Genomic DNA, 27,958 nt, shown 5'->3' on the forward strand with positions numbered 1-27,958 from the left:
CGGCCGATTGAGTTAAAGATACGAAAGAAATGTTTTTCTCCCACGCTTATCAGAACACTCCTGTATGTTTCCTGTGTTTCCTTATTTCTGAGCATGTTGATATTGTATAAAATGACGCTTCTCTGTTGATGTAGGCGGTGACTGCTGGACAAAGAGTTCTGTCTGCAATTTGGGCATTTCAGTCGCTCCAGAGAAAATATGGAACCGGTGGATTAACGTGAGTTCATTTTTTTTTTAAAAACAAACTTTGGGTCATTGAAATAAAAACATAGTGGTGAAGACAGAAGTAGGCAAAAAAAGACAGAAATGCCGATGGCGTCATCGATAGTTTGCATTTCATTTTGTAATGAGGAAAAAAACGTTCAGAAATGTTTCACCTGATGGACAAAATTTTGTGTCTATTTTGCTCAGAACGTGGACATATTTGGGCATATTTGTGAAACGCAACTACGCAGCACAAAATTAAGCTGAAATAATTTGTTCTGTGGTTTCAAATACGATACTGAACCATGTGTGATGTGCATTTACGTTCATGCTTATTATACAAACCTGTACCGCGTGCGTTGCTTCAGAGCGCTAATGGTTCAGCTGCACCGTCATTCATGAACGCGAGCATATGCTTGTCAACCTGCTTCAGGCTGGTGCGGTTTTCCCACTAAAACAGGCAGTTGCCTTTTGGGCTTGTGTTTGTGAACAGAACTAATTATACTATAAAATGTCTTCCAATAAGTTTCGCTCCGAGAGAAGTAAAATAAAGTTTCATGCTATCAGGCACGTTGGAAGACATGCAAGGGGAAGCATGCCACAGAATAGTGTAAATATTAATCCAGACTTACCATGTACAAAGTCACCACTTGCAACAACTGTGTCCGAATACCATACGTATTAACATCAGATTTATGGCACACAAGGACAATCGCTATGTTCACTGCTCAGAGAATAGAACTGATTGTGGCTCATTTATATTTTCGTCGCACATATCTATGACTCGCCGCGCACGAGTGACACAAGGACAATGGCTACCATACGCCCACCACGCTCTTATAATTTATATAATCGTACTCATCTGACAGTTCACTGATCAGAGAATAGAACTGATTTTGACTAATTTATACTTTCATAGAACATATCTATGGCTCGCAGCGTACGAGTCGCAGCGCAGTAAATCCCAGAAAAATTAAGAATTTAGTACCCAGAAGTAACCATGGCAGCAATCACCTATATATTTGTATTGTGCTAGCGGTGCAGACTTTTTTGAGAAGGAGCAGCTGTTTTAAGTTTTCGCGATATTTAAAATAACTTCAGGGAAAACAAAAAGAACAAGAACTATACTGCTGTCTGCGGTTCACTGTGCAGTTGCATCTCGTATTAAAAGAGACGCGGTAGTAAGGAGATTTTGACTAATTATCTGTACTAACCTTTACGAATATCGGTAGCTGCATTTACGGCTGAGCAGATAGAAACCCACGTTAATGCACACAACATGGGTGTGTCAGAAAAACAAGGATCTAGCTTCAATAAACAAAAACCCGAGTGCGGAACAGTGGGAGGGGATGCTCTCCAGCGAGGACCCGGCCGTCCAGCGCGGATTGGTGCGTAGAGCCTACCTGGCGGCATACCTCAGTGGAGCCCTGGACCAGGGGCCCCAACCCTGTTAAGACGGGCTGCAATAACTCATCGGAAGATGAAGAAGACAGCCCGCGACCGCTAATAACACATTTTAATATCAAATATAAATAAAGTTTTTCCTCCTCCTCCTCAAGCCTTAGCCTGCATAGTAACTCGGCCACCAGTGCGATTGGTTGTCCCATTCTGCCATTCCGGCTGCAGCATCAATATGTTATAGTAGGAACAGTCCACTTGGTTTTGACGGATAGCAATAGCAGTGTTAATGTCATGAAATATAATTTTTCCTGCAAAATATTTCTTTTTTTTTACGCATTAAGTTGTACACGATGCGGAGATGGCCTAGAGGACACTGCATCATCATCGGCAACATTTTGTTCAATGGATTGTCCGAAGAGCGGGAAGGCTTCATTAAGGACGTGAAGAAGATGCAGGAGCTTTTCTTGGCTCTCCACTTCAAGTGTGTCGTTGCCACCAACCTCAAAGCTGATGTGAGCTTTCAGTTCTGTATTTTTTCGCGCCGTCGTTCAAGCATGGCATTGCCTTCTCTAGTTATTGTGAACTTCTCAGCCTGCTCATGCCATATCTAAGAACTCTTGCGTCATTACTTTTCACATGAACGAGTGAATGCTTGCAGCCACTTAACAAGTTATTTTTTTTAAATGCTCAAAAAGTTTGTGACTTTTGCCTAATATCGCACATCAAGAAGGCAGCCATAAATTATTTTCAAAATAAATGAAAATTTATCGAGAAAATCGCAGGAGCTGTTTAACACAGGACGCAGATTCGAAGTCGATGTGAGAGAACGAACGTTAAAGCACATATAAGTACAGGAAAATGTCCCCACTCTAAAAGTCTCCATGAAATGTTTCTAACGTTCGATTGCAACGAACCTCCATGAGGACGGTTACTTGTTCGCGTTTCAAACCCTGAAAATTATCAATGTAAAACGTCAGTTTTGTCATTCGTTGCTTAGGCGATGAGACATAGCGTTGGACAGCCGCATCAGGCTTACTAAACATTCGCTACAGGCTGAGCGAATGCCCATCTTGAGTGATCCATGTCTTGCAGTCTTTAGGACAATATCTGCAAACTTAAACCCAAAAGATATACATGTGGCGTTTGTTAGCTTTCTGGACTGAGCAGGAAATATATTTCTTTGCAAGAAAAACATGTCTCGTAGCACTGGAAGTGAAAAAATTTTCCTATTACTTAGAGCGGGCTGTTAGATGTGAAGATTCGTGGTCGCGGGTCGACGGAACCTCGGTCAAGACGACGCCCGTTCCACCAGGACACGGGTGCTGTCCAATGATGAAGTTGGGTGATGTGCGAAAGAAGATGACTTGGTTTATTTACATTTCGTACAACTTCAACTGGAAATGGGATTGTGTCTCGGCCACACTCATTGCCAATTTTTAGGGCTCTCATTTTCTAAAGTCCCTATATAGAGGACTGCCTCGCCGAGCAGTGGGTGGCCTGTCACATTCACTTTTGCGTACAATCTCGCACTTAAGGGCACTCCCCCATCACGTGTCGAGCCTGAGGAAAAGGAGAATATCGCCGGAGTAGCGTAGGCTACACTAGCTCAGCACGTGTTGTTCCATGGCCACCTGGTGGTCGACACGTGCTGCGGAGACATGTCCTTCCACCACCGGAAATTAGACCGGAACGAGAACCACCGGAAACGAGACCGTTTTTTTTTTGTTTGCCGCGGCGGCAATCGCCAAGTGAAGAGACACCGGAAACTTGGCCCTCTTGTGTTCAGAGTTCTGCCCGTCATCCTTTTTGGTCGAGGACATTCGCACTCCGACACGGCAAGGCACGTTAATCAGAGCCAGACGATACGTGCTTCATCTCCTGGTGGTCTTTTACAGCAGCCTTGCAGCTTCTAGAGAAGACTTGCTGACATCGTTCTGAACAAGGCGGATACCGTGGAACCGGACTACGAAAGTGTTATGGCTAAGAGAATAAAAATAGGGCGGAGTGAATTTGGCAGGTATTGTTAGAGCAGGAGTAGGAGCTTGTCAGTATTCCTTAAAAAAGTATATTGAAATCGTAACCTAGCCTGCAGTGCCAGAAGGCTGAAGTTAAAAAAATAGCGAGCATTTAAACTGAGGACTGAGCAGGAGGCTATAGAGATGAAGGTAATAGGTTGAATGTTAAAATACAAGATAAAAGAAGGGTGAGCTTACAAAAAGAGCAAGTAAATGACACCCTTGTTGAAATCACGAGGAAATGGTATTATTTAGGGCATATGTGGGCAGCGTGTTACCTAAGGTCGCTCAAGGTAATGGGATGGATTCGAAGAGAAGGCCACTGTACCAGAGTGCGACTGATAGATGCGAGGATGTGGTCAGGAAGTTTGCAGGGACAAGGTGATCGCACATAGCAGAGCCCGGTTAGCTGGAGCGCAGTAGGGTGATGACTTTCTTCTACATTCGACGGGCCTAAGCACATGATCGTGATGAATGTCAAGCAAAGGCATACATGTATCCGAAGACAGGATAGGAAACGTTTTTACGTTTAGCCGACTGGTCTAACGCGTCACTTTAGGGATCTAGTGGTTTGAGAGAGCCGTGGTTGCTTTGCAACCCGTTTTTCGTATAAGCTGATCTTTAAAAGCAAATTTAGATGGGTTTCGACCAGAGTTTCGCCATGACATTGCTAACACGACTGACATAGATTACAGATTATGGGTAACCCTGATTACTTACAATGGATGTTATGATCGCCACGTACAGTACTGCCGGTCAGGAAAATACTGCTCAAGTTTTCATACAAAAATAATTAACTGATAAACGCAATTTCATTACGCGTTGGCAATGCAATAGTCTCTGTTGATATCTTTACAGTAAACAGCCGCGGCGGTGGCTAAGTGGTTACGGCGCTGAGCTGCTTACCCCAAAAATGCGGGTTCGATCCCGGCTGCGGAGGTTGAATTTCAATGGAGGCGAAATTCTAAAGGCCCGTGTACTGTGCGACGTTAGTGCACATCAATAAATTCTGAAATTTCCGCAGCCCTTCACTACGGCTTCCCTCATAGCCTGAGTCGCTTGGGACGTAAAATCCCCGTAGAACACAAACTAAAACTTTAAAGGAAATCACGCAACTTCTACTCTGGTGATGTTATTTTATGTCTGCTGACGTAAACCCTCCAGCCCATGGGAATGCTCCCGTCTGGTGATTACACTTGCCTCCAACATATCATCCATTGGGCATGATCCGACTTTGTGACGCTACTTAAACCTCCAACCAAACAGTGAATTTAGCTTTCCATGACAGATTTTGTTGCAAATGAGGCTTCTAATACTGTAGCTTATTAAGAGCGTCTCATAACGCCAGCACAGTGGAAAACATGCAGTGCAAGAGAGGCTACTGCCAGCAGCGCGTATGCAAGTCAAAACTTTCGATTTCATTTTTTGTTGAACTATCTAGATACTGCGCCATTTTCTTTTTCCAGAAACTAATTTTTATTATTAAAATTCAAACAGCCATCGGGAAAAAAAGCTGTTTCGCTCATCGATGTCATGGGCCAATCACCCATTGCCGCAGGCGCTGGCGTTATCTTCGGAAATTGCTAGGTTCTTAGGGATTACCTTTGCCTACTCTAAATATTTTTTTGCGCGCTTTCAAATACTATGTTGCAATAGCTCTGAGTACAAGCAAACGCGTCTACTGTTTCGTTGTCATTGCACTAGTTACTTTTGCGCCTCATAATTATCGACGCCGTTTGCAATGTCACCATCGCCGGCAGTGCATCCTTGTGAGTGAAGAGATGACAAGGCTTCCGTTTGCAGCTAACGGTACCTTCATTTGAGCCGTAAAGTTTCCCCTCCTGAAGCATAACATGGGGCGCGACAGCAGCTGCAGGCAAGGTATACGCAAGAATCCAGAGCAACCGGAGTTCTATGATGTGCACTGAGCTCGCGCGAAACTCTGACGTTTTTGCATTTCGCGACCATCAAAATGAAGCCCTGCGATATGGATTCGATTCCGCATCCTTGTGCTCACCATCCTGAGCCCCCACTGCTGGTCAGAAGCTGTATATTTGATCGCTTGAAGTTGACAAGGCGAGCAAGTTAGCCGAACGCGTCATTAAGCTCTGGGGCCTCAAGCATCAAAAGTAGCGAAGATGCATTGATTCTGCCCAGTATTTAAACAACAAATAGCTTAACTTGGTTCCACGGAAGTACACAGGAGGGCCAGTAAAGCCCAGCGCGCTATCCAAGAAGAAAATTAGTTGACTGTCGAGGATTTTAAGCTGCCAGAGCAACCAGGGAGGGATAATGCTGACTGCCTAGCTGCAAAAACCTGTGAGGGCAAAGGATACATCGGAACGCTCGTCATGAGTGCAGCCATATCGCCTCACACTCACATGTGTGAGTGGAGGAGAGTGCAAGAGAGAGAGAGAGATAGAGAAAGGAATTTTAATGAGAGGAAAGGAGGAGAGGTGTACAAATCGCGGCTTGCGCTCTCTAAACGGGTGTTACAAAAGACGTCCGTGCAATATTAGTGTGGTGTGGTAGCTAAAGCTGCGTTCCTTTTTGTCTGTTCTCAGTTTCACAGGTCTTCATTGCTTTACAGTTGCAGAACGACCGATTCGTTCAAAACAGTGCAAGTGAGTAAATGAGAGTGTGGGTGGCTATTACTGTGAGTGATTGGATGTGAGCGTGAGTGATCATGTGCGTGAGTGATTGGAGATGAGTGCAAATGTAAGTGCGTGGATGTGGGTGTCATTGGAGATGAGGGTGAGCAGATAATTGGTATGTGGACACCAGTGGACATGAAGTAATAAGTGGATGTCACTCGACATGATGAGTGATTGAGAGCAGATGTCAGGGGATGTGAGCCGCGTGTACTTGCCGACGACGGTGTCTACTTAGCTATTATCATGATGTCGACAGCTGAGGGGAGCAAATGTTCAGTGCCGTGCGTGCTCTAGGTCGAGACAGCATAAGGCAGTATGACGGTGTCCTTCTACGACCGAAGCAGACGATTCTGCTGCCGAAAGAATGGCAGTGACTGGTTGCTGTTCATCATAGGCAGAAATATGACGCGAAGAGAACAGGAGACTGAGGGCGGGACAGAGGATCACAGGAAAGCTTTTCTATAGATCTTTTTACAAACATATTGTTACGAGGTGGCAAGCCAAGGAAAGCACGACATGATGACGGAATGAAGATATGATTTTAATGGCTGAGGGCCTAGCGCGAGCGCTCCGTCCCGCGCCACTGCCCTCTTCTTCGTCTTCGTAACATGACCCCGGTCCTCCGAGCGATCGTCCCGATCGATTGCTTGAATTACGGTGAGGTGACGATGAGCATGGCCAGAAAGGGTAGAAGAAGATGAAGGCTTGCCACCGAGATGAAGGAGATTATCTGGCTACGAAAACTGTGCGATCCAAATTTTGGTAGGTCATCCCATGCTTGCCACATGCAACTGGTCATTTAAATAGTCACCGCCTGGTTATGGCCAATCCCCCTTGTGGGTATGTGCCATTGTGTGAGGTCAACAACAACAACAACAATATCTGGTGGACGGTGGCCCCCGGAGCTTCGGGTCCAGCGGTCGGTCACCCACAGCCGAAGGTCAAGGGTTGAGGGATCGCCGCACAGCCTGGGCGGGGATGCCGTCTTGGTTCGGGTCGTAGTCGGGTCATCGTACGTCAGGTCCTGGTCATCGTGTCTTGTGTTCGGGGCTGGGGAAAGCGGCTGGTCGGTTCTAGTCAGTGCGAGCTGGGGTTGAGCCGGGCGGCGGAGCCCAGGTCCCCTCGGCCGACGACAAAGGCGAGCAGAAGGCGGCGATGCTCCGGGGACTAGGGTGACGATGAGAACCCAGCACCTCACACCAAATGTTACGAGGTGGCAAGCCAACGAAAGCACGACATGATGACAGAATGAAGATATGATTTAATGGCTGAGGGCCTAGCGCGAGCGCTCCGTCCCGCGCCACTGCCCTCTTCTTCGTCTTCATCACAATATCGAAGATTTCCGGCTTGTTGGACACTGGACTGTGCTCGTAGAACAAGAAAGAGCAGAAGATCAAGCTCCCCCAAACCTCTCCCCACAGTCCGAAAAAAATCGTTGTTCGGAGGATCATGAAAAGTCTCCTGTTTGCAATATGTACTGGGAACATCGACACCGGCAATATGGGCTGCTGCGAGATGCCTGGCAAGTCAACAGCTGCAGGCAGGCATGTGTGCAGGAATGGTTCTGATTTTTGGCACCCAATCGTTGGCACAGGTCGAGTGAAACGGGCGTGTGATATGCGATTTCCTTTTGTTTTGTATATATTTCAATATTTTAATTGCAATAAATTTTATTTTCGCGGTCCGATTTCAATAATTGTCACCGCGCTGATAACTGGACAGCGTGATGAATCCTTTGAACTGGATATCGCAATTTCCTCTAAAACCTTCTGGTAAGGCTTTTTTCCAGTAGCGTCCTACCGTTTCAGAAAGGCATTTACGCAAAATGGATGACAAGATAGCTGTATATGCATCCTTCTACGAACGACGTTTCCTTGACCAATGACGCGGGGGACTACGGCAGAATAATTACGCGTAATGTTAGCACGCAGATACACACGTAGTGATTGCACGCACCAGCTTCAAGAGAGAGCACCCCACTGGTTTATTATGCATCCTTCAGACAGGGATTATGTGCAGTGCAGACAACTTACTGCACTGCAGTAGGTCCACAGATCGTCACACAAACACCAATCTTGAATGGATAGCAGAGCATATAATAATAAGTGGTCAAAATAATAAAAAGAAGACAAAACACAGCACAAAGCATTCCACGCCTGCAAAGTACTTGATTTCTTTATTCTTGAGCGATATAGAAGGTGTGCTGACGCAATTGTGTCCTGACGTATCCGGAGCGCTTCGATTATCTCCCTTGTGCGCGCGTCTCAGTACGTTCCTATCGTTAGAGTCGTGTCACTGAATGGATTGCAGCCTGGGCATTTGGGACAGTGACAGTGGATTACCAGATTCCTTCCCCTAAATTTACAAGAATTGCCAGCAAACTAGGAGCATGTGTTTTGACCTCCGCACAAGAAAAGTTCGGATGCCTATGCAAAACAGTGAAAACACGGTAAGCTGCACCATAAAGCATGCTATTCAACGTGTGGATTGCAGGAACAATATAGTATAGAAGACACCGCTATCGTGTAGACGAATTGCTGCATAGGTCAGACCGGGCGCTGTTTAAACGAACGGCTGAGTTAAAACGCTCGCACCTTGATAGGAACTACCGGAAGCAATCTGGTGATTCAATGTCGCAAATGCTAAGGCAGCAAGCCATTTCTTAACAAGACTAAAACGATAGGAACGCACAGAGACGGCAGCAGAATGGAGATGTTTGAAGCACTGCGGATACATAAAGAAGGAAACACTTGCGTCAGCACCCCTACTATATCGCTGGAAAAGAAGAAATCAAATACCTTGGAGGCTAGGAGTGCTTTGTGCCCTGTTTTGTCTGGTTTTTATTCATTAGACCGGTCACTGTCACAAACACTCTAATCCATTTAAGAATTCCTAGCTGTGTCATATGTTTTAGTGTCGCTCATGCATTTTTCGCGCCATCTTTCTTTCCTTCTTGATATTTGTTTTAAAGCGCTCGAATAAACGCGATCAGCTGTTAGCGCGAGTCCGTGTCACCTGCTTAATAATAATAATTGGTTTTTGGGGAAAGGAAATGACGCAGTACCTGTCTCATATATCGTTGGACACCTGAACCGCGCCGTAAGGGAAGGGATAAAGGAGGGAGTGAAAGAAGAAAGGAAGAAGAGGTGCCGTAGTGGAGGGCTCCGGAATAATTTCGACCACCTAGAGGTCTTTAACGTGCATTGACATCGCACAGCACACGGGCGCCTTAGCGTTTTTCCTCCATAAAAACGCAGCCGCAGCGGCCGGGTTCGAACCCGGGAACTCCGGATCAGTAGTCGAGCGCCCTAACCACTGAGCCACCGCGCCGGGTATGTCACCTTCTTCCCGCCCTCGTTTTTTTGCGCCGTTTCCCGCCTAAATCTCCTTTCTAACTACTGTGGCTCCTACCGTTTCCTGCGCCAAGAGTCTGATTGCAGCTATGACATCGCTCTGCATGTGTCCTCGCAATCCTCCAGTCGCCTTGTCAAGGACGACGATGGTCTCCCGGTGCACACGGCGCAGCTCACAGCTATCTATCTCGGGTGCCGTCATCTTTGTTGCTGTAAACGCTTGTAATTATATTCTTTCTGCCACAGTATAATTAATATAAAATGTTAAAAGAAGAGGTCCTAAGATGCTGCCCAGCGGGACAATGAGAATTATCTGCCTCAACAATTAAACTGATTGCTGGAGATAAATAAATACACGCAAAATGAAATCCCAGAGCCAAAACAGCCTGAAATCACTGCTGCCGTAATGTTGCAGTGAGTTTTGCACTTGACTACTCTCTGCGCCTGCGTATTTTCGCGGAGTTTTATTGTCTTTATACTCTCAGACAGGGCCAAAATTAAGCAAATGCAATTAAGAAGTAACCGATTTTACTTTATAAATGCTTTTTTTTAGTTTCTGGAGTGAAGAGGCGATTAGTGATGAAATAGTTGGAGTTCATAACTTTTAACAGGCGCATTGAGTGCCAGCAGGAAGGGAGTTCTGGACGGTTCTTAACGGCTGTTTCCTGTGATGCCCGTGCTTTCCTGGTGGTGTCTGCGTGCTCATCTCTGGTCAGGTCGTTCTGCGTGGGGGATTTGGCCAGGTCTAAGGTTAAGTGTCTAGACGCGATTAATGTGCACTTGAGAGAGCGTTTGGCCCAGGTATGTCGCTGACCTCCCCGGACGGAGGGTCAGGGACTGGCGACATCATATTAAGAATAATGTTATTAATGGGGAACATGCTCTGGGCCGGTTGACACGAGTTGGCAATAAAAAGTTTGGCATGTGTCGTGACACGTTACTGTTGCTCTATAAGGCTCATATGATACCAATTCTGGAATTTAGTTGTGTCTTGTTCTCTGGTAGCGCTAACTACAAGCTGCAGCCATTAGTTTTATTCGAAAGGTGTGCCCTACGGCTTTCCCTCGGGCTCCCAAAATCAGCTTCAAATGCTGTCCTTTAATGGAAACCCGTATCCCTGATCTCTTTACCCGCTTCCAACTTCTAACATTGCGTACATTCTTCAGGTCCTTTGACCCGGCCCCCGGCGTTCGTAGTCCCATTTTTCTATCCCAACCACACCTGTTCTTCACTAATAATTGGCCACGCTATCAGCTTCCGCAAGTTAGGTTCACGCAGAATCTGTTAGCCCCGCTTCAGGTTAATCTGATCTCCTTGAAACAAGTTGCAGATACGCAGGCTGACCCCGTCTTCTATTATGACCATATTTTCCAGTCCCATGCGAAACATATGCCCGCAAATATCCTAAATGATCTCCTTTCTGAGAACCTACAGAATTTTCCTATTCTTACTGTTATCTCCACTGATGCCTCCGGCAGGTGTGAGAATGCGGCGGTTGGGATATATTGTCACCGATAAACGGTCAAAGCGCTCAAAACCAGGTTTAATTAGGCGTCCTACGCGTCCAGAATAGCAGGGAGCTCGAGCGAGGAAGACGAAAAACCTCTAGCCCCTCGAGAGCGCAAGGCATGGCAAGTCCCATCTAAAACAGTTCGGCCGCGGCATGGCGCCACTTGGATTGATTGAGACTGTGGCAATATTCGCACGAGCTGGCTTCGAGCTATTCCGTTCGTATGCCAGGTTATACTTCTATATTTTTTCTCAAAGTTTCTGGCCATTGGTTTGGCTCTTCTCAAATTTCCTACGCATGTAGCAGGGGTTCTTATTCTTGCAGACTGCCTTTCAGTTCTAGTCTCTCTCCAAAATTCGGGAAAATCTTGATTGAATCGTTCGCTAAGATTTTTTGTTCCGTCCACAGTCCGTGAGATCAGCTTTGTCTGGGTACCTGGGCATTCGGGCGTCTATTTTATCGAGGTGGCGGATATATTGGCAAGGTCAGCCCTCAGCGCTCCTGTAATCTATCCCTTCCCTCAACTCATTCTGTTAGAAACTTCACGTTTCCAGCGCTTCCAACATATTTCAGCCAACCTGAGTGATCCATTGCTCAATACCTTGGATTTTAGCCACTTTAAGTTCCCATGGAATATCCGGTTATGTAAATCAAGGCTTTGTGAGGTGTCAATGACGCTTCTGCGATTGAGAATCCCTCCCCTAAATTTGTACTTATGCAGATGTGGGTTCGCTGCGACAAACCTTTGGGTATTGAAACAATAGATCATTTTCTCTTCTCTTGCCGGCGGTTCGCAGTTCAAAGAAAACAGTTTTTGGAGGTCCTTTTTTTGAGGTTAGCACTCCCTCTGTCTCTTGCAGCTATTTTTTCGTTCGGTGCGAGCGCAAAGGAATTCCCGTTAAGCAGTGTCTGTGGCTACCTTCATGATTACATAAGTGCAGCTAATCGATTACCTTGTTATCTGTAGAAAAAAATTTGGCTCATGTCCAAAAATGCTCGATTCTATTCCTGGTAATGAATATTTTTTTAATTCATTTGACTTTTCCAATTTTTTATATTGATTTAGTCTTCTCACGCCAATTTTTCTCCGCGCAAATACCTCATTGGAATTATCTACTGAACCTTGGCCAGTCCCCCTGCGTGGGTATGTTCCATGCTTACTAAGGAGAAGAAGAAGAGGAATATGCTGCCTCTCCGGCGTAGGTGTGTGCCTTTTCAAGGGAAGGAATAGCAGCAAGTATCTAGTCAGTGACCGTTAAAGTTGCTATTCTTCTCAGCTTCGAGTGACAAGCTGGTGTTACGTCTACCTACGGCGACGAGTCAACCGTTATTCTGCGTTGACTGGGTGTCCTCTCGGACCTGCATGACCCCAGCCCCGCGTGCTTGAGGACACGACATCAAGCCGCGCACAGCGTTTTCGCCCAAGAATGAATGAGTGTGGGGACGCGCGTCGGGACCCACGAGAGGAGGGCCACAAAGAGCAGAGAGAAGTCAACGAGAGGCACCTTAGCGACGCCTCCCGTCAACCGCCAGCGTGGCTGAGCTCCGCCGGTGAGTTTCAGGGCGCTGAGCCGCTGAACAAGGGTGCGAACGAGGCTAGAGGCTGCATTATGACAGCCTCACTGCTCTTCGACAGAGAAATCCCAGCCGGTCAGCATCTTAAGGTCTCCAAGCACATGGAAAGCACTCTGCGCACGGACTTGCCCGAGCCGCTTGTGAAAGAGGCCTCTGCCACAGACGGCACCCGTGAAGGAACTCAGGCACAGTCTACTGTTTCCTCTGATAGCCGAACAAAGTGGTACAGAGATTTCAAAATTAGGGCTCAAAAAGACTGTGGGGAGTGGGACACGCCTCTCGCAGCGATTATGGAGAAGATGTCAGATGAGAGAGTCAGGCGAATGGTCCTCACTGCTAACTGTGAAATAATGGAAGAAGGCTTCAAGGAGGCCCGGCGGCGAATAGATCTCGAGGCGGCAACAAATGCAAGATACCATACTGCGCAGGAACCGCTGGTGCCAAATGAAACCTTGGACAAGCAGCGTGAAATGGAAGAAACTCGAACCTTCACACCCCAGACAGAACAGAAGTCTGGGGAGACTACGATGATCTTTGAGGATCTTAAAGATGAGTTACTTCGTGTCATCGAAGACCTAATGTCAGCTGAACGTTCCCGTCGCACTGCCGAGGCAGAACGTGATGAGCTCAGAAATGTGGGGTCCTCTGCTTTATGCATGCTTAGATTTCTACTCAATGAAGAACGTGAGCTAGAAAGCAACTTGCACGCTGCCGAAGAAGCGCTCAAAGAGGAGAAACAAAACAGTCAGACAGCGTGCGAGAAGCTGCATGAAGTCAAAGCACGGGCAGACAAGTTGAAGGTTAACCTGAAAAATGAAAAATTCACTGCCAAGCGCTTCAAAGCAGCAGCTCCTCTTTATAAGCGCCAGAATGAGCAGCTGCGCCGTGAAATGGATGACGTGAAAAGGGCCTGCTGCTCCCTGCTGCGGTCAGCAACGAGCCAGTCTGAAAGCTACTCGCGCGACAAAAGATCAGCGAAGGAGGCCGAACATAAGCATCCATATGCTACCACGCTGCGTGACCTGACATTAAACAGAGCTGCCCTCCTCGAAGCCTACCTTGATACCACTGATCCCACGTGCTCGTTGGAGGAGCCGGGCTTGAAGCTTCAGCTTCACGCTTAGGAAACTTCAAAGCTCCGCGAGAAGCGCACCAGTGCCATGGCCGGCGCACGTAGCCAGCTCTTTCCACCTCGTGACTAAGCCACAACAGTGAATGGCGCCCTACCATCCATTGCGCTTATTCGGTCCAGGATCGCGGAACAAGATGCCGATAAGAAAGTTTCGAAATGCGTATTGCCAACATCAAGCACAAGTAGGGCAAGTTGATTCTGACGAGAGCTGAATAGAAGTCTCTCTGCTGACTTCAAACGGGAGAGCGAAAGTAATTTTTCGTCTGTTTATTTTTCGCTCCTTGCATTTAAAATCACTGTTCTAAACGAAACCAGGAGTAGCGGGCTGAACTGTGACGTGCCGTTGTAGAACGTGCTTCAAGGAACAAGCTATAGACGTTATACATGGATGACGTCATGAAGATATGCAATGACCATGAAGACTATGCTACAATGTTGTTTTTAAAAATGAGCGAATTGAAAAACACCGCTGGACCTAAATACGTAGAGCATCTAAAGCGAAATACAGAAGTCACAGAATGAGGTCCTCAAGGTGCTTTTAAGGATAAGAGAAAAAGTAGATTATCACTGAAAGGGCCTGTGTCTTCTTTTCTTGGTCCCGTCTGCTACGCTGTTTCTCATGCACTGAAGGGGCGTCTTAATACCGGGCGCGACGAGGCTATTAAGCGTAACACTACAGACATTCGCTGTATTCGACCTCGACACTAGTATACATGCTTGCAATTACATTCGGTCACAGAACAGTTAAATCACATTGCCAACAACCGGAAATATAACAGTGTGGGGACGAGTTCAACGTCACGCTTGGGCAGTAGCCTAAGAGATGGTGGGGGGGGGGGGGAGGTTAGTGGCACATTTGCGAGAAGATTTGGGATCCATCCGTTTCTTAATTCTCTGTTCTATTTTATATTTGAATAAAAGGAGTTTATACCGTTCCTGGCCTTCCTAAAAATGATCGGCCGTTTCTGCAATCTTATCCACCGTGTAACAGTCTCAACCTTTAAAAAGTTAGCTGATGCTCGCGGCTGTTTCGGAGACACTAATCGGATAAGGCCGTTTCGCGAATTGGATGAAACTTTTGGTTCTCACACATTGTCGCGACCTAACGGCCGAGGAAGCTGGTGAGTTTTGCGGCGTACTGCTAATCGGTCTCACCGTCATGAGGCTTAAGCTGACGGAATTTCGGTCGATAGCAGAAAGCCTCATGTACCAGCACCCTCCGCCGGTGTCGCATGTTGTCACCTGCAAGGTTGCAAGTGGCACACTGGCAGGTTGCTCTTGCCACCTGCAAAGGTTGGTAAACAAAATAACCAGCTGTGGCCTGCCACCTGCCACGGTTGTCAGGTAGCTGGCCGATGCTGGTTCTTCTTTTTACAATGGCTGCTGGAAAAGTTTCTGCTGCGCACTTGAGTGCACTGAGGACGCTGCAGCTTCATTTTCTGCTGCCAAGAAGGCGTTCGCAGACGCCACTTTGCTCATACATCCCGTTCCTGACGCTCCACTGCGCCTCGTCACCGACACCTCGAGCAAAGCCGTCGGCGCAGTTTTCGATCGGCACCTCTCCGCTTTTTTTCCTAAAAGATAAAGCCACCTGCAACTAAATACAACACCTTCGGCCGAGAACTAGTTGCTGTATACCTCACCATCAAGCATTTTCGCCACTTCCTGGAGGGCCGGGACTTTCACGTCATCACGGACCATAAGCACTTGACGCTTGTCTTCCAAAAGAACCACAGCATCTACACTGCACGCGAGATCCGCCAACTGCGTTTTATCTCCGAGTTTACAGTGGATCTCAGCCACGTCCATGCCCGGAGAATGCTGCTGATGCGCTTTCCCGTGTTCGTGCCATGGCGTCCGATTCAAATGTGGACATGGATGAGCTAGCGGCTGCACAGCGCAGTGATCCAGAGCTGCATCGTCTTCGCACCTCATCCACTTCCCTGTCCTTCGCCGAATGTCCACTGCCGTTTTCCTCCCAGTTCATTACGTGTGAGACATCTACTGGCGCCTCGCGCCCCTACGTACCTTTGGCTTTCCGTCGCACGATTTTTGGTAAACTGCATCGCATAAGCCACCCTGGTATTCGTGCGAGGCAGAAGCTGATAACATCTATTTTCCTTTGTCCAAGCATCAGTGCCGACGCCCGCCACTGAGCACGAACCTGCCTTCACGGCCAGCGGGTGAAAGTTTACCGGCATACCGTCACGCCTTTCTCTCTTTTTCGACCTCCTGACGCACGGTTTTCCCACGTTCACATAGAGATTGTTGGACCGCTCCCGTTAACACGTGGGGCCTCTTATCTGATCAAATGTGTGCATCATTTCACCCGCTGGCCCGCGGCGTTGCCAATTGCTTGCCAATATTCTGGGCGTCCGCCACATCCTACGACCGCCTAACAGCTTTTCCCAATGTCATGGTACCTGGAACGCCTGCATCGACAACTGAACACTGCCTTTACCACTTATCAGCCATGGGAACGCTGGTCCAACCACCTTCCTCTCATCCTCTTGGGCATTCGCTCGGCACTTAAGGCTCACCTCGGCAGCTCTACTTAGCTAGTCTACGGTGTTCCCCTGCGTCTCCCTGGGGAATTCTTTTCTCCTTCCTCGCTTCCGTTAATCCATCACGCTTCCACCTACATCCGAGACCTACGCAACACATTTCGCCCCATTACTCCTGTCCCCTCTGCAGCCCGTCACCCTCAGTCCGTGTTCGTCAGCCGGGATCTGGCCTCCTGCACCGATGTCTTCATCTGCCGTGACCGCCTCCGTCCACACCTCACGCCGGCCTACGCTAAACCGTTCCGCGTCCTCAACGTGCGCAGGAGACCTTCACGTTAGACGTCAACGGCCGTGAAGATCTCGTGGCTGCTGACCGACTCAAACCAGCCTACATTGCCACTCCTATGCCCGTCGGCTATCCGCTCACTGTCACTTCGGCTGCGCCACCATTGTGTGCACCTTCCGCCAACCACTTTCGCTGGGCGCATCCTGCGGCTTCCACTCTACGGCGGGGGGGGGGGGGGGGGGGGGAGTGCCCTGAAGCGCCCCTCGCGCCGCGCTCAGCTCGCAGGCCATGCTACGCGGAGGACAAGCCGGAGGAAGTTGGGCTAGGTAGCTACAGCGCGAGCAGCGCAATTGAACACAATTCGAAGCTCAACGCTGTCGGAGCTGGTTCTTCCTCGCCTTAGCTCCGGCAATGTTGTACTTGGACTGCTAGCCAGCCGTGTTTTTCAGCTCGGTCGCAAAAGTCTAGCCCCAAAAGGCGAACGAAAAAACGGCGGAATACGTTGGCGAAAATCTGACCTACAAGCACCATAATGTATCTCAGCATTGAAAGAAGAGCGTAGAGGACAAATATCATACAAATCCCGAAACTCTACGAATACTACTTAGCCACAAGGTACAAAAGGTCTCTTCACCATATTCACGATAGCTTTCTAAATAAGTGCGCGCTTAAACCAATTGATCCGACGAATACTGTTCGAAATCCTGAGTTTTGGTGGATCCCCTTCTCACGCACTATAATATGGCATCAACTGCGGCGCTATAACGTTCCAGAGCTTAAATAAACTTATTTTGAAGAACGTCTGTATTGACACCTGCAGTCTGAAAGACATCCGGGGCATATGTTTGCGATTGTAATGTCATTTATGTTGTTTGTGCCAGAGACCGCTTTTTTGATAACTTGATGCACTTCCTTTTTTGGTATATTTTACAACTGTGACCGCCGTCCTTGACATGTTTCATGATTTACAGAATGTACATCTCAAGTGCCAAAATGTTTTGCGTTTTATTTCGCAAGCAAATTTTTGCCGTGTTACCTTTTTTCTTCTTTGTACACGTGTTCCCCACGCTGCAAGCCATGTATGCGGGGGGTTCAGGCTGTTTCAAGCGGAAGTTGTTCCCACTTTTTGCCTGAACCAACCCTCATCATTTTGTGATGAAAATAAAACGATTGATTTATTGATTGATTGATTCATTGATTGATTGATTGATTGATTGATTGATTGATTGATTGATTGATTGATTGATTGATAGCAACATACACAAACTCGAGAGAGGCGATATAAAATTCTGCGTAATAACAATATATTACCTTTGATTTCACAGCTTTACCATGGTTTTTATTATCGAAGGATGTCGACTCGACCACTTGCATTGCCTCTATGAGGCCATATTATCTGAACCCGCTGACTTAACTAACTACTACATTGCCCGGCGCATCGCCTACATTACAGAGTGTAAAAATAAGAATAATTGTTTACTTCCGGTCGCACAACAGGAGTTCTTGGAATAATCTGAGATGCAGCTTAGTACAGTACCTGAATATGAAAGCAAGACCAAAGTGTCTATTTTCAGAGATACGTGCAGAAGACCTGCTTATTGCATTTCATTGAATCTCGTCTTTTTTATTTCTCATAACTTACAGTGGAACGGCCATGAAAAACGACGTGAAAGCAGCTTGAAATAACCACCGCCGCAAGGTACACGTGGCAGCATTCGCAAATATGAGTAGGTTACTTGCGGGCAGAAATAATTCCGCAATACAGATTATTTGAGGAATAATACTGGAACAGATTTTCTTTGCACACAGAAACAAAATACTAAAAAGAGAAGACTAAAAAAACATGAAGGATATTATAAATTAATGTAACAATACGGTCACATAGATAAAGAACCCATGTAGCCATCCTTCGAAAATAAACGTTTTCATTAACACAAAAACATGCAGTGAACGCAAGCAGAAAATAATTTCCCGGAAATTATTTTAAACGATGTTTTAATGAGTGCGGCACGTCAATATTTTCTGCGTTAAAGGGGTGGAGACACCAAATTTTTGGTTGGCCTGTTCTTTGTTTTAAACGCTGCGTATGGCCCCAGGACGCATGATACACGCTGCGTAATTCATATATGTGCGGTTAATAATTTAGTATTGCATTATTTATACTGAGCGATTTCGGTAACGGCTTCTGAGCGCCGGGGTGTGCTGCGACGTCACGATCAGGGAAGAGCAGCAACCCTGGTCACGTGGGCCCGAAAGTTGTGACAGGTGTGCCGATAAACTTAATTGGTCTGTACGGCGTTATGTGAGAAGCGAGCGAGGAACGACACTGAGTCCTTAAACCAAGCGGTCCGCCTCGGCCGATCTCAATCGCCATACCGCGTATGCCAACCCGGTTGGAGCGTTTTATTTCGCTTTGCCACGTCGACGCCGATGCTCGGTAGACGCCTGCGTCGGTAGCCCGTAGCTTATCTTGGTCACAATACAGCGACACGATGCCTCAATACCCGTCTCTGTCCCCGTCCCGACCAATACCCGTCTCTGTCTTCACTTCGCACTGCCCTCGCAGCCACTCTGCGAGACTGCTCTGGGTCCCGTGGCTGCTGATTGCGATATCTGCTGCTAGTTTAGCAAACAGTCCATGTATTCGCTAAATGAATGCTTGCAGACAATTGTACAGGATTGAGCATTTACCGCACGGGTACGTAGCCCCTCGAGGAATGCGCCCTTGACGACGACTGCATTTCGGAGCTACTTTTATTTACATATTTGCATGTGTATACAGGCAGCAATTGCGCGTTAGTTCAGCATGGATTGGAAGCCGCGTTCCACTTAAGTTAAGCAAGCTGTTCTCTTTGCGCCGATTGTGCGTTTACTTGCTTGAGCAGTGGGATAACTATGCAATAATTGCCGAAGAATGCGAGCACAAGCCTGGGGAACGCTTCACAGCCATGTTGTTGACAACGCGTAGGACCGGCGTTTCTGACTCGTTGTAACTGCTTTTTTGCTTTTACCGATTCGTCCAGTACTTCAATTTTAGTTGGTTTATCTAGACGTATGTTCGGCGCCCATTGGACATAAATGGAATGGCTTAATTTGTTGCCCTCAAGCGAGGCGACTCCGACGACTGTAGGTGCCGCCGCGAACGCCTGCATCATTTACCGACAGACCGAGTCACACCGCTTAGTAGCCGCGCTTCCTGCGTCCTAAGATGTAAGCAATCCTAGATTTCAGATCACTGTTGTAAAAACTACGCTTGGTGATCATTTGTATTCGCTAAAACTTGTGAACTCGCTCTCCACAATCGCCGACATTGCACATGCGAACCCGGCGGACTCGCTAAGCCTATTCGTATTCAAGGTGAGCCGAAGGGTGAATATAAGAAATGTAGTCGCTTGTTTTGCTTATTCGTATTACGTAGAAGGTGTAAACAAGGGCAACTGTAGTCATCGTCTCATCGACGTGAAGGTTTCGCTCGGCCGCCGATATAAGGTGCCGGCGGGTGCGTCAGCGGCGGCATATATGCCGGTCAGCACACCGACCGCTGAGTAGCCGAAGCAGCACCTCGAAGATGTCGCGCGTCGCTGCTCATAGTACGTCACGTTACTGTGCGGTGATGTCACTACTGCTCACTGATATCGTTCCCAGGGCTCTACGTCACCACCTATTGCGGTAACGATGCACTTCGATCGTGAGAAAGATGATTTAGGGATTCTGTGGAGCTGAGTTAAAATATATTTTAAGCGCTTGTTGCGTCCAATACTTTGCCGTTTGTGGCCTCACATACAGAGAAAGTCCATAAGAAGCTTTTTATAGCCTCAAACGTTGATGTCCCAACACCTTTAGGTTTTCACCGGAACACATAATTCTTTTTCATGTCGTCCTGAGCCTATGATGGCACTTTTGAGACCAACAGAAATGTTTTACTAGTTCGAAAATGTATCACTAAATTTGTCTTGGTGTCTCTTCTTGCGGAGTGAGCCTGCAAAGAAGCAAAGCGCAGACCTATGAGTGTTTTGGAGAATTGACAAAATTCTATTCTAAGCATCATTAATGCGCAGGTATTCACACTGGCTTGCGCGGATTTCTTTAAGAATCTTACGTCGTCGATGCATGCAATGCCCTGGTACGAAGGCAGCGAACACCTTTCTTCTCTCACCGTAAGAAAGTTACGAAATGAAGATGATGCTGTCGAAGTCTGAACTATGTGCCATAGAATGTATCAAGTACGGTTTCTCAGCAGGGGGGCACAATTATTCAAAAATTTCTAATGGAAATCGTGCATTGTACATTTTGTTCTTCATAATTTATATTACCTATCCGTTTAAAATGTACAAAAAATCTTCAGAAGATAAATAATTGAGAATAGTACAATTCGAATACCTGTAATTTTTATGTGATGTATATTTTAAACGAGTCGTGAATCATGGTTTAAATAATTCTTGCTTTAGGTATCTTAGCATTTTTAATATTGTAAGCATAAATATTGCTTGTAATACTCTTCTAAACTACAATATGGTAATTCGGAATTACCATTTGTCATTGTGCTGCCATAAAGAAGCCGTATGTGGTTATGTGGCTTATGTGTATTAATAGCAGTATATCAGTGGTAACGACAACAACAAGAAAGATTTCATTTTCTCACTTCACCAGTACATAAAATGGAAGTTATTTCAACGGCTGAAAAACAGAAATATTTAGTCTAATATGTGGCCTTCAAACATTTATTGGGAAACACACATAATTGATAGTACAGCTACTGCGCTACGAAAGCTATTGTACCTAAAATTCATTAATCTCTGTCTAATAACTATAAAGTGTCTCAGCTGTCAAATGTTTTTGAGACTTATTGTAGACTACGCGAACACAACTTGGTTTACTCATTCAGAAACTAACGTAGCGAAACTTGAAGGCATACTAAGAAAAGTAGCAAGGGTCCTTCACAATAATTATCGTGGCAGTGATTCACTAGTGTGTCTGTGAGCTTGCTCACACGCTAGTAAATTATCTACGACAGCAAAGAAGCTAGAGTAAAATTCCTTTTAAAAATTTACATTGTCAGCACAATATAACGTATATTACCCAGTACATTTCGTATCCGCAGCCAAGAATATCACGTAACCAATGCGAGCATGGGCTAACCTAGTATTCCTTTTCTAATGACGCATTTAGACACCCATTCTTTCCTTGAGTAATCAAAAAATAAAAAACGATTCTTGTCATTAACGAAGACAAATTCATTATCAGTTTATTTCGCAGCTAGAACTCATCACAAGAGATATTAATGCATGTTATATTTGTTGCCTATTACTTTTTATGCGACACTGACATCACGTTGGGGTTAAACTGAACACACCTGTTATTATTCCATAACATGCACAGTTTTGCCTTTGTCTAAGGTTTGCACGTGCAGTTCATTTTATTCTCTTTTGTCTTGCACTGAATGTTCTATCCCACATCGATTGTAGTTGCTTTCCTGTATACTTTATCGATAGTTTACTTTGTCGTTTCGCTGTTTAATGGTATCTGTTGCTCCAACGGGTGACTGTAAGGAAAAATAGTTAGTGCCTTTTCTGCTCGTCTGCTAGGCAGTCGGTTTAGAGCACCAGTACATTAAATAAACAAACATTGAATACCTTAAATTACAGGCACGAAATTCAAGGGTGTTTAATATCTTACGCTTAACATTCACTCTTCGTATTCTGTACGGTATAAAATATATGCATCATTTGTTCACGCCTGCCGTTAATCTTTGTATAGTTCAGGGCAACGGAATTTTGAGATGCTAGCGATTTCGAAAGGCATAGTCTAAGAAACAGACACATTGAACTATATCGAGCGCCCCACACGGTTCGAAATTCGGTCAAAATTTTCATTGCATTTTTTAGAATACTGAGCTTAGATGTTAGAGGAATTGGAGCGCATTGGAACTACATTTACCTTATAAGAAAAGTAACAAAATGCGTCATATGCTTGCATACTACAAGTGCAAAAATAGAGTGAGATGTCGATAAGTGTATCTGGTTTTGTTTTTATGCTGCTTTCGTTCCGTTTGACAGATCAGTGCACCTCCAATCCTGACTCATTTCTCTGCTCACTGCGAGACGAGGCCTAAAGGCTGATATATTAACTCTATAAATATTCAGTGTATAGAAAATGAGGATTTAGGAATGTAAAATGTGAAAGTTTCAGAACTAAAAATTTCAAATAAAAAACGCCTTGTTATAATGAAACACGATGTGAAGGCACACATGACGTGTTGTATGCGTTCAAATCCTGCTTCCGATCTTGTGACGTTGAAAATAATCAAATAAATCATCCTCCTTCATATAGTTCTACCTAAAAATTACCACAAGACTTCATTTGTCTTTATATAGGCGTTGTATTTCTATACAAATGTACGTCTCACTCCGGAATCTTTCCAATATTTAGTTTAAAATTAGTAAATTCGTTTGCACTCCACAGTTCAGCTTACGCAAACATGTTCATATTTTTTTGGCAAAAAAGGAATTTTCGCTCTCTATAATATCAAGCCTTTTCAGACAGGAACGAATTTCAAAATCTTTGCTTTGTATTTGTTTGTTTTTCGCAGGAAATGAAAACGCTACTGAGATGGGCTGTCAAAGAACGTCTCGACCGGAAGGATGACTGCCTGGTTGTGGTGCTGTTGTCTCACGGGAAAGAGAACTACATTTACGGGGTGGACTTCGAGCCCCTGCATCTTTACAATGATGTCTACGCGCAATTCAGCAAGGACAACTGCCCTCAACTGAAATGGAAGCCCAAGCTGTTTTTTGTGCAAGCCACTCAGGAAGGTCAGCAGTGCATTTGTGTCGCAGGTTACCCCCCAGATTATTTCAACACACGCAATTCGGTCATCAGTACAGTCGGCTGTTGTCGCACGTCACAAAAATATGATAATGTTGTGAGGATAGGGGGTGAGGGCGTAAAAGGAAACGATGGTCTAAAGTGAACCATACAACACCGTCGGTAAAAACTGCCACCAAGGTCAGACTCCTACTTCACGGTGTCACTGGGAAATGAAACATCAATTAAGTGGCAGCCAAACATATAAGGATATTGCGAACTATAGAACATGGCCTGAACATAACTCATTCCCGAATTTATCGCTGCGAGAAAACTTATTCACAAACCGAACCGTTATAAACCCATTTAGTGTGTTGCACGCCGGGTTTTCTGTCATTAGAAATATGGGAAAGATAGTTAAACTAGCCGAAGAGTTCTAAACAATTCTATACAGTAGGCGATGTAAACATAGCGTTAATGAGAGAGGCCGTAGCGCACAGCAGTGGAACACCCCGCAAGCAACGAAAGCGGAAGTAAAGAAAGCGTTTAATGAAATGCAAAGGGGGAAAGCAGCTGGTGAGCATGAGGTAACAGCAGATCTCTTGAAGGATGGATGGGAGATAGCGCTAGAAAAACTAGCTGTCCTATATACACAATGTCTTATGACTTCAAGCGTACGAGAAACTTGGAAGAACGCTAATATTATCTTAATTCATAAGAAAGGTGAAGTCAAGGACTTGAAAAGTTACACACCGATCAGCTTACTGTCTTTTGCCTACAAGGTATTTACTAAGGTAATCACATATAGAATCAGGACAGCCTTAGAATTCAAAGAACCAAATGATCAGTCAGGCTTTCGTAAAGCATACTCTGCAATAGATCATAATCACACTGTCAATCAGGTGATAGAGAAATGCGCAAAGTATAATCAACCCCTACACATAGCTTCTATTGATTACGAGAAAGAATTTTACACTGGAAACATCAGCTGTCATGCAGGAATTGCGCAATCAAGGTGTATAACGACCGCACAGCTCTATACGGCACAGCTCTTTCATAAAGCTAGCAATAAAATTCCAATAAGAAGCAGTGTCGGACAGGGAGACACAATTTCATCAATGCTATTCACCGCCTGTTGGTGGGAGGTGTTCCGAGCCCTTAATTGAGAACAGTCGGGGATGAAAAATAATAGAGACTACCTATGTACTCTGGAGTTCGCTGATAACGTTGCCTTGCTAAGCCACTGAAGAGATCGGCCGCAACGCATGATCATTGAGTTAGGCAGGCAGAGTTGAACGGAATGTCTTAAAAGTAACATGTAGAAAACCAAACTAACGTTCAACACTCTCGCAAGGGTTCAGTTCACATTTGGTAGCAAGGTGGTGCAAGTGGTAAGGGGATACCTCTACTTAAGGCAGGTAGTGACCGGTGATTCTCACAAGCCCGTCATCTAATCACCTTTTCCCCCTTAATAATATAGCTAAGGTTTCGGTTCAGGCTGTCCTAAAGGGATTGGTAGCAGGAGAAAGGAAGCGCACAGCTGCTGGTCTCACCATTCAACAGGAGTTTGCACGGCGCATGAGGCTTGAGAGGACGTGCTACTTGTGGCGTTATTGCCTCAGTTTATATTCTGAACATGAAAACTAGGCTTCACTTCTGAAAAATGCCTTCCAAAGCAGCAAGTGAGGCGGACTTCACCATGGATCAAATCCTATACTACTGCTCGCTAGCCGTGAAATTAGAGGTGCCGAATTCCATCTGTACGAGGTGCTAGGTTTTCACTGCATTTCGGCAAAATTGTATAAATCAGAAATTATCAACCTCAAATTTTCATTGTTAATGAATACCTTCGTTATAGAATGTGAGCTTTAGCTATATTTTTATTTCAGTGGCTGTTGACCCAATTTTTACTCGCACATTTTGTTACGCCTCCAATAGTGATGTGGATGCAACCAGAATTTTGCTTTTTAGCAGTCCATTCTGTTCTCTACGCAGAAAACTACAGCCGATTTACCAGCACCGTACCGAAGAACTTAGATTCCAGATACACATCAGCGGAAGCATGCAACGCATCGCCAGCCTCCAAGATACCGGAGCCAAGGGCGACGTTGTCCGACATGTATATCGCACATGCAACCATTCCGGGCTACGTGGAGCTGAGCAAAGAAGAAAGTGGATCGTGGTTTGTGTCGGCAATTTACGAAGTGTTCTTAGAGCACGCCCATATTGACAGTCTTGCAGAGCTTATGAGCCGTGTTCATAATATTATACTGAGCCGAGCGTCTCATAACTGCAGCTTGCGGACGCCCTGCACGCAGCAGTTTGGATGGAGAAAGGAGCTGTACTTCTACCCTGGCCGCATGTACAGCCGGAGAACACCGAAGCATGGAAGTTATTGCAGCACCTTAAGATTTATGGAGTTTAGCGCGAAGAAGCGTATAATACATAAGGTTGTTCGAAGGCTTCCACGAAAATCGAAGAGGAAAGCGGCAACTAAGGTGGAGGAAAAGAAAACCAGCTCCGAAGTTGTCTCACAGTAGGATTAATTTGGCTATTTGGTGTCGCACAAAAAAAAAAGCGGGGAAGAGGAATTTGTATATCTCTTTAAGCAACTCTCAGTGCTCTTCCATGTCAACATTAAAAGTGGGGTGTAATCTCAACAACTTCTCTGGAAGATCTCAACAGGTTAAAGCTTTAACTGTCTTCACTTTCCACACAAACGAAAGAACAGCTTGCCAACCTAAAGTCTTCACCAATGCTTACGCAGAGTAAAGCTAAATTCATTAATGCTCAAGCTTGCAAGCTAATATCGCGTTCTACAAAGGCTCATTTGGCAGTGAGATAGTTGGGAGCAAGCCAAAAGGGGCTATGGACAAGATGTGATGGGAGCTCTGGCTATGTGTCCAAACAAGTGCTTTGAAACCGGCCTGAAACTGAGCTGTAAGGTGCGCTAAACTAATTGAACATTAAGTGGCATACGGTAGATCTTCCAGAGACATGTTTAACGCCTTGAATCGCTCCCGTTGTAGCTTTAAAAAGACGCTGTAGTGGCTTAATTGCCTTGACCAGAACCTCTTTCTAACCAAAGCTGATAAAAGGGTCGTATCCAATAGGTTGACCTGATCACCAAAACAACATCACATACTGCCATCCTGTAAAATGGGGTTTATTCCTCTTCTCAGCAAGTGATCGTGTCCACAATTTGGCAAGCCAGATTCAGAACAGCCAAAAATCTTTTTAAATCGTTCCATTAGTCTTCAAATAGAAGGCTTGCCAAAGGCAATTGCCACTTCACCATATTTGTCCAAAACTTCCTGCTACGAATGTAAGAACCAGTACGTTTTGGTTTTATGACAATCACAACTAAATGTTCGGAATGCTTAGTGCTCCGTCCTTTATTATTCCCAATATTAATCACTTGTCCCTGATATTTGTTCAAAAATGTATCTGTTTTTGGATGACGGCGTAGTATATCGTAAAATAAGCATACAATCAAACATTACGTCTATTCATGCGGATATTATTTATTTTAATGGGCGCTGTCGTACATGGCTCATAGAATCAATGATTAGAAAAATAAACATGTGAGAATATTTCATATTAAAGTCATCAGGCTTACCTATCTGCAAGATATTATTCCATTAGAAAGTGTAACGTCAAGTCGATACGTCGATACTGGGAGTTCACATTTCCAGTAATCTATCTTGAAAAACACAAGTTGCTCACGTGACCTATATTGCAAGCCGCACACTGGGATACATTCGCCGCTATTTTTACTTGCACCCATTATCGATATGAATTCCCGGTGGACCCTTCCCGCGCGGCCAGGAGCCCCTGACCACCTGGAAGAAATGGAAGACCCTACTGGCGCCTGACGGACCCGTCCAGTCACAAGATTGCCACTGACCGGGCCCCCACGTTACGGAGCTCCATGAACTCATGAACATCTAGAGCATTGGGAACCTGCAGGAACCAAGGGCCCTGCGTGCCCTAAATCTCTTCCATTCCCCCTCCTTCCCTTTCGCAGCTGGAATGAACATCATAAATTTGGAAACTCGAGCATGTCACCCTGACACTGACCCTTGAAGCCGTAAAGAATCACTCAGCCCAGTTCAAATTAGACAAGTTCCAAAGGACTGTCAGTGTTACTAGCGTGTAAGCATTTCTACAGCTCCCGCTGTTGTCCACCCGCAGAGGAATATCTCGCCTATGTGTTTTTCATAAAAGATTTTGTTACCACTTTCATATTTATGTTCACTTTGAGCCCATCTGGCACCATGTATTTCATCTTTCCTTAACCACCGCCAAAATTAAACATTACTCATTGCAGTACATTTAGCTACTCATTTTCATTCCTTCACTAGTGCAGGAAATATTTGGAGTAACTTATCTGCACCACTTTCTAGCATAACTAGCACTGATAACTCTGAAACAGCTGTCGGTGGTTTTATTTCATAAGCTATTGCAAGGAGTGGCACCTTATGTGCAATGGGGGGGGGGGGGGGTTTGTTGTGCATTGT

General features: G+C 45.6%; 1 protein-coding gene across 3 annotated transcripts; it reads left to right on the forward strand.

Moving 5' to 3' along the window:
- Positions 1 to 20: 20 nt before the first annotated feature.
- Positions 21 to 27,931, forward strand: LOC144121646 (caspase-7-like). 3 transcript variants are annotated; one of them, XM_077654967.1, is made up of 5 exons: positions 21 to 217; positions 1,947 to 2,117; positions 23,224 to 23,446; positions 25,434 to 25,620; positions 27,267 to 27,931. In XM_077654967.1, exons 2-5 carry the CDS (start codon positions 1,956 to 1,958, stop codon positions 27,274 to 27,276), a joined length of 582 nt encoding a protein of 193 aa, XP_077511093.1. In that variant the 5' UTR covers positions 21 to 217; positions 1,947 to 1,955; the 3' UTR covers positions 27,277 to 27,931. The 3 variants fall into 3 exon arrangements, with proteins under 3 accessions (XP_077511093.1, XP_077511092.1, XP_077511091.1); XM_077654965.1 differs by having other exon boundaries at positions 22 to 217; positions 25,434 to 27,931; XM_077654966.1 differs by lacking the exon at positions 1,947 to 2,117 and having other exon boundaries at positions 25,434 to 27,931.
- The last annotated feature ends 27 nt before the right edge of the window (positions 27,932 to 27,958 follow it).

Source organism: Amblyomma americanum, chromosome 2 (assembly GCF_052857255.1).
Source record: "Amblyomma americanum isolate KBUSLIRL-KWMA chromosome 2, ASM5285725v1, whole genome shotgun sequence".
In the NCBI taxonomy this organism is placed as follows: domain Eukaryota; kingdom Metazoa; phylum Arthropoda; class Arachnida; order Ixodida; family Ixodidae; genus Amblyomma; species Amblyomma americanum.

Excerpts from the sequence above, each read along its gene's own strand:
- LOC144121646 (XM_077654965.1), top strand. The coding sequence starts at position 1,956 with ATGCGGAGATGGCCTAGAGGACACTGCATCATCATCGGCAACATTTTG. Across the intron at positions 2,118-23,223 it reads CCACCAACCTCAAAGCTGAT|GAAATGAAAACGCTACTGAG; the intron begins GTGAGCTTTCAG and ends TGTTTTTCGCAG. Across the intron at positions 23,447-25,433 it reads TGTGCAAGCCACTCAGGAAG|AAAACTACAGCCGATTTACC; the intron begins GTCAGCAGTGCA and ends TTCTCTACGCAG.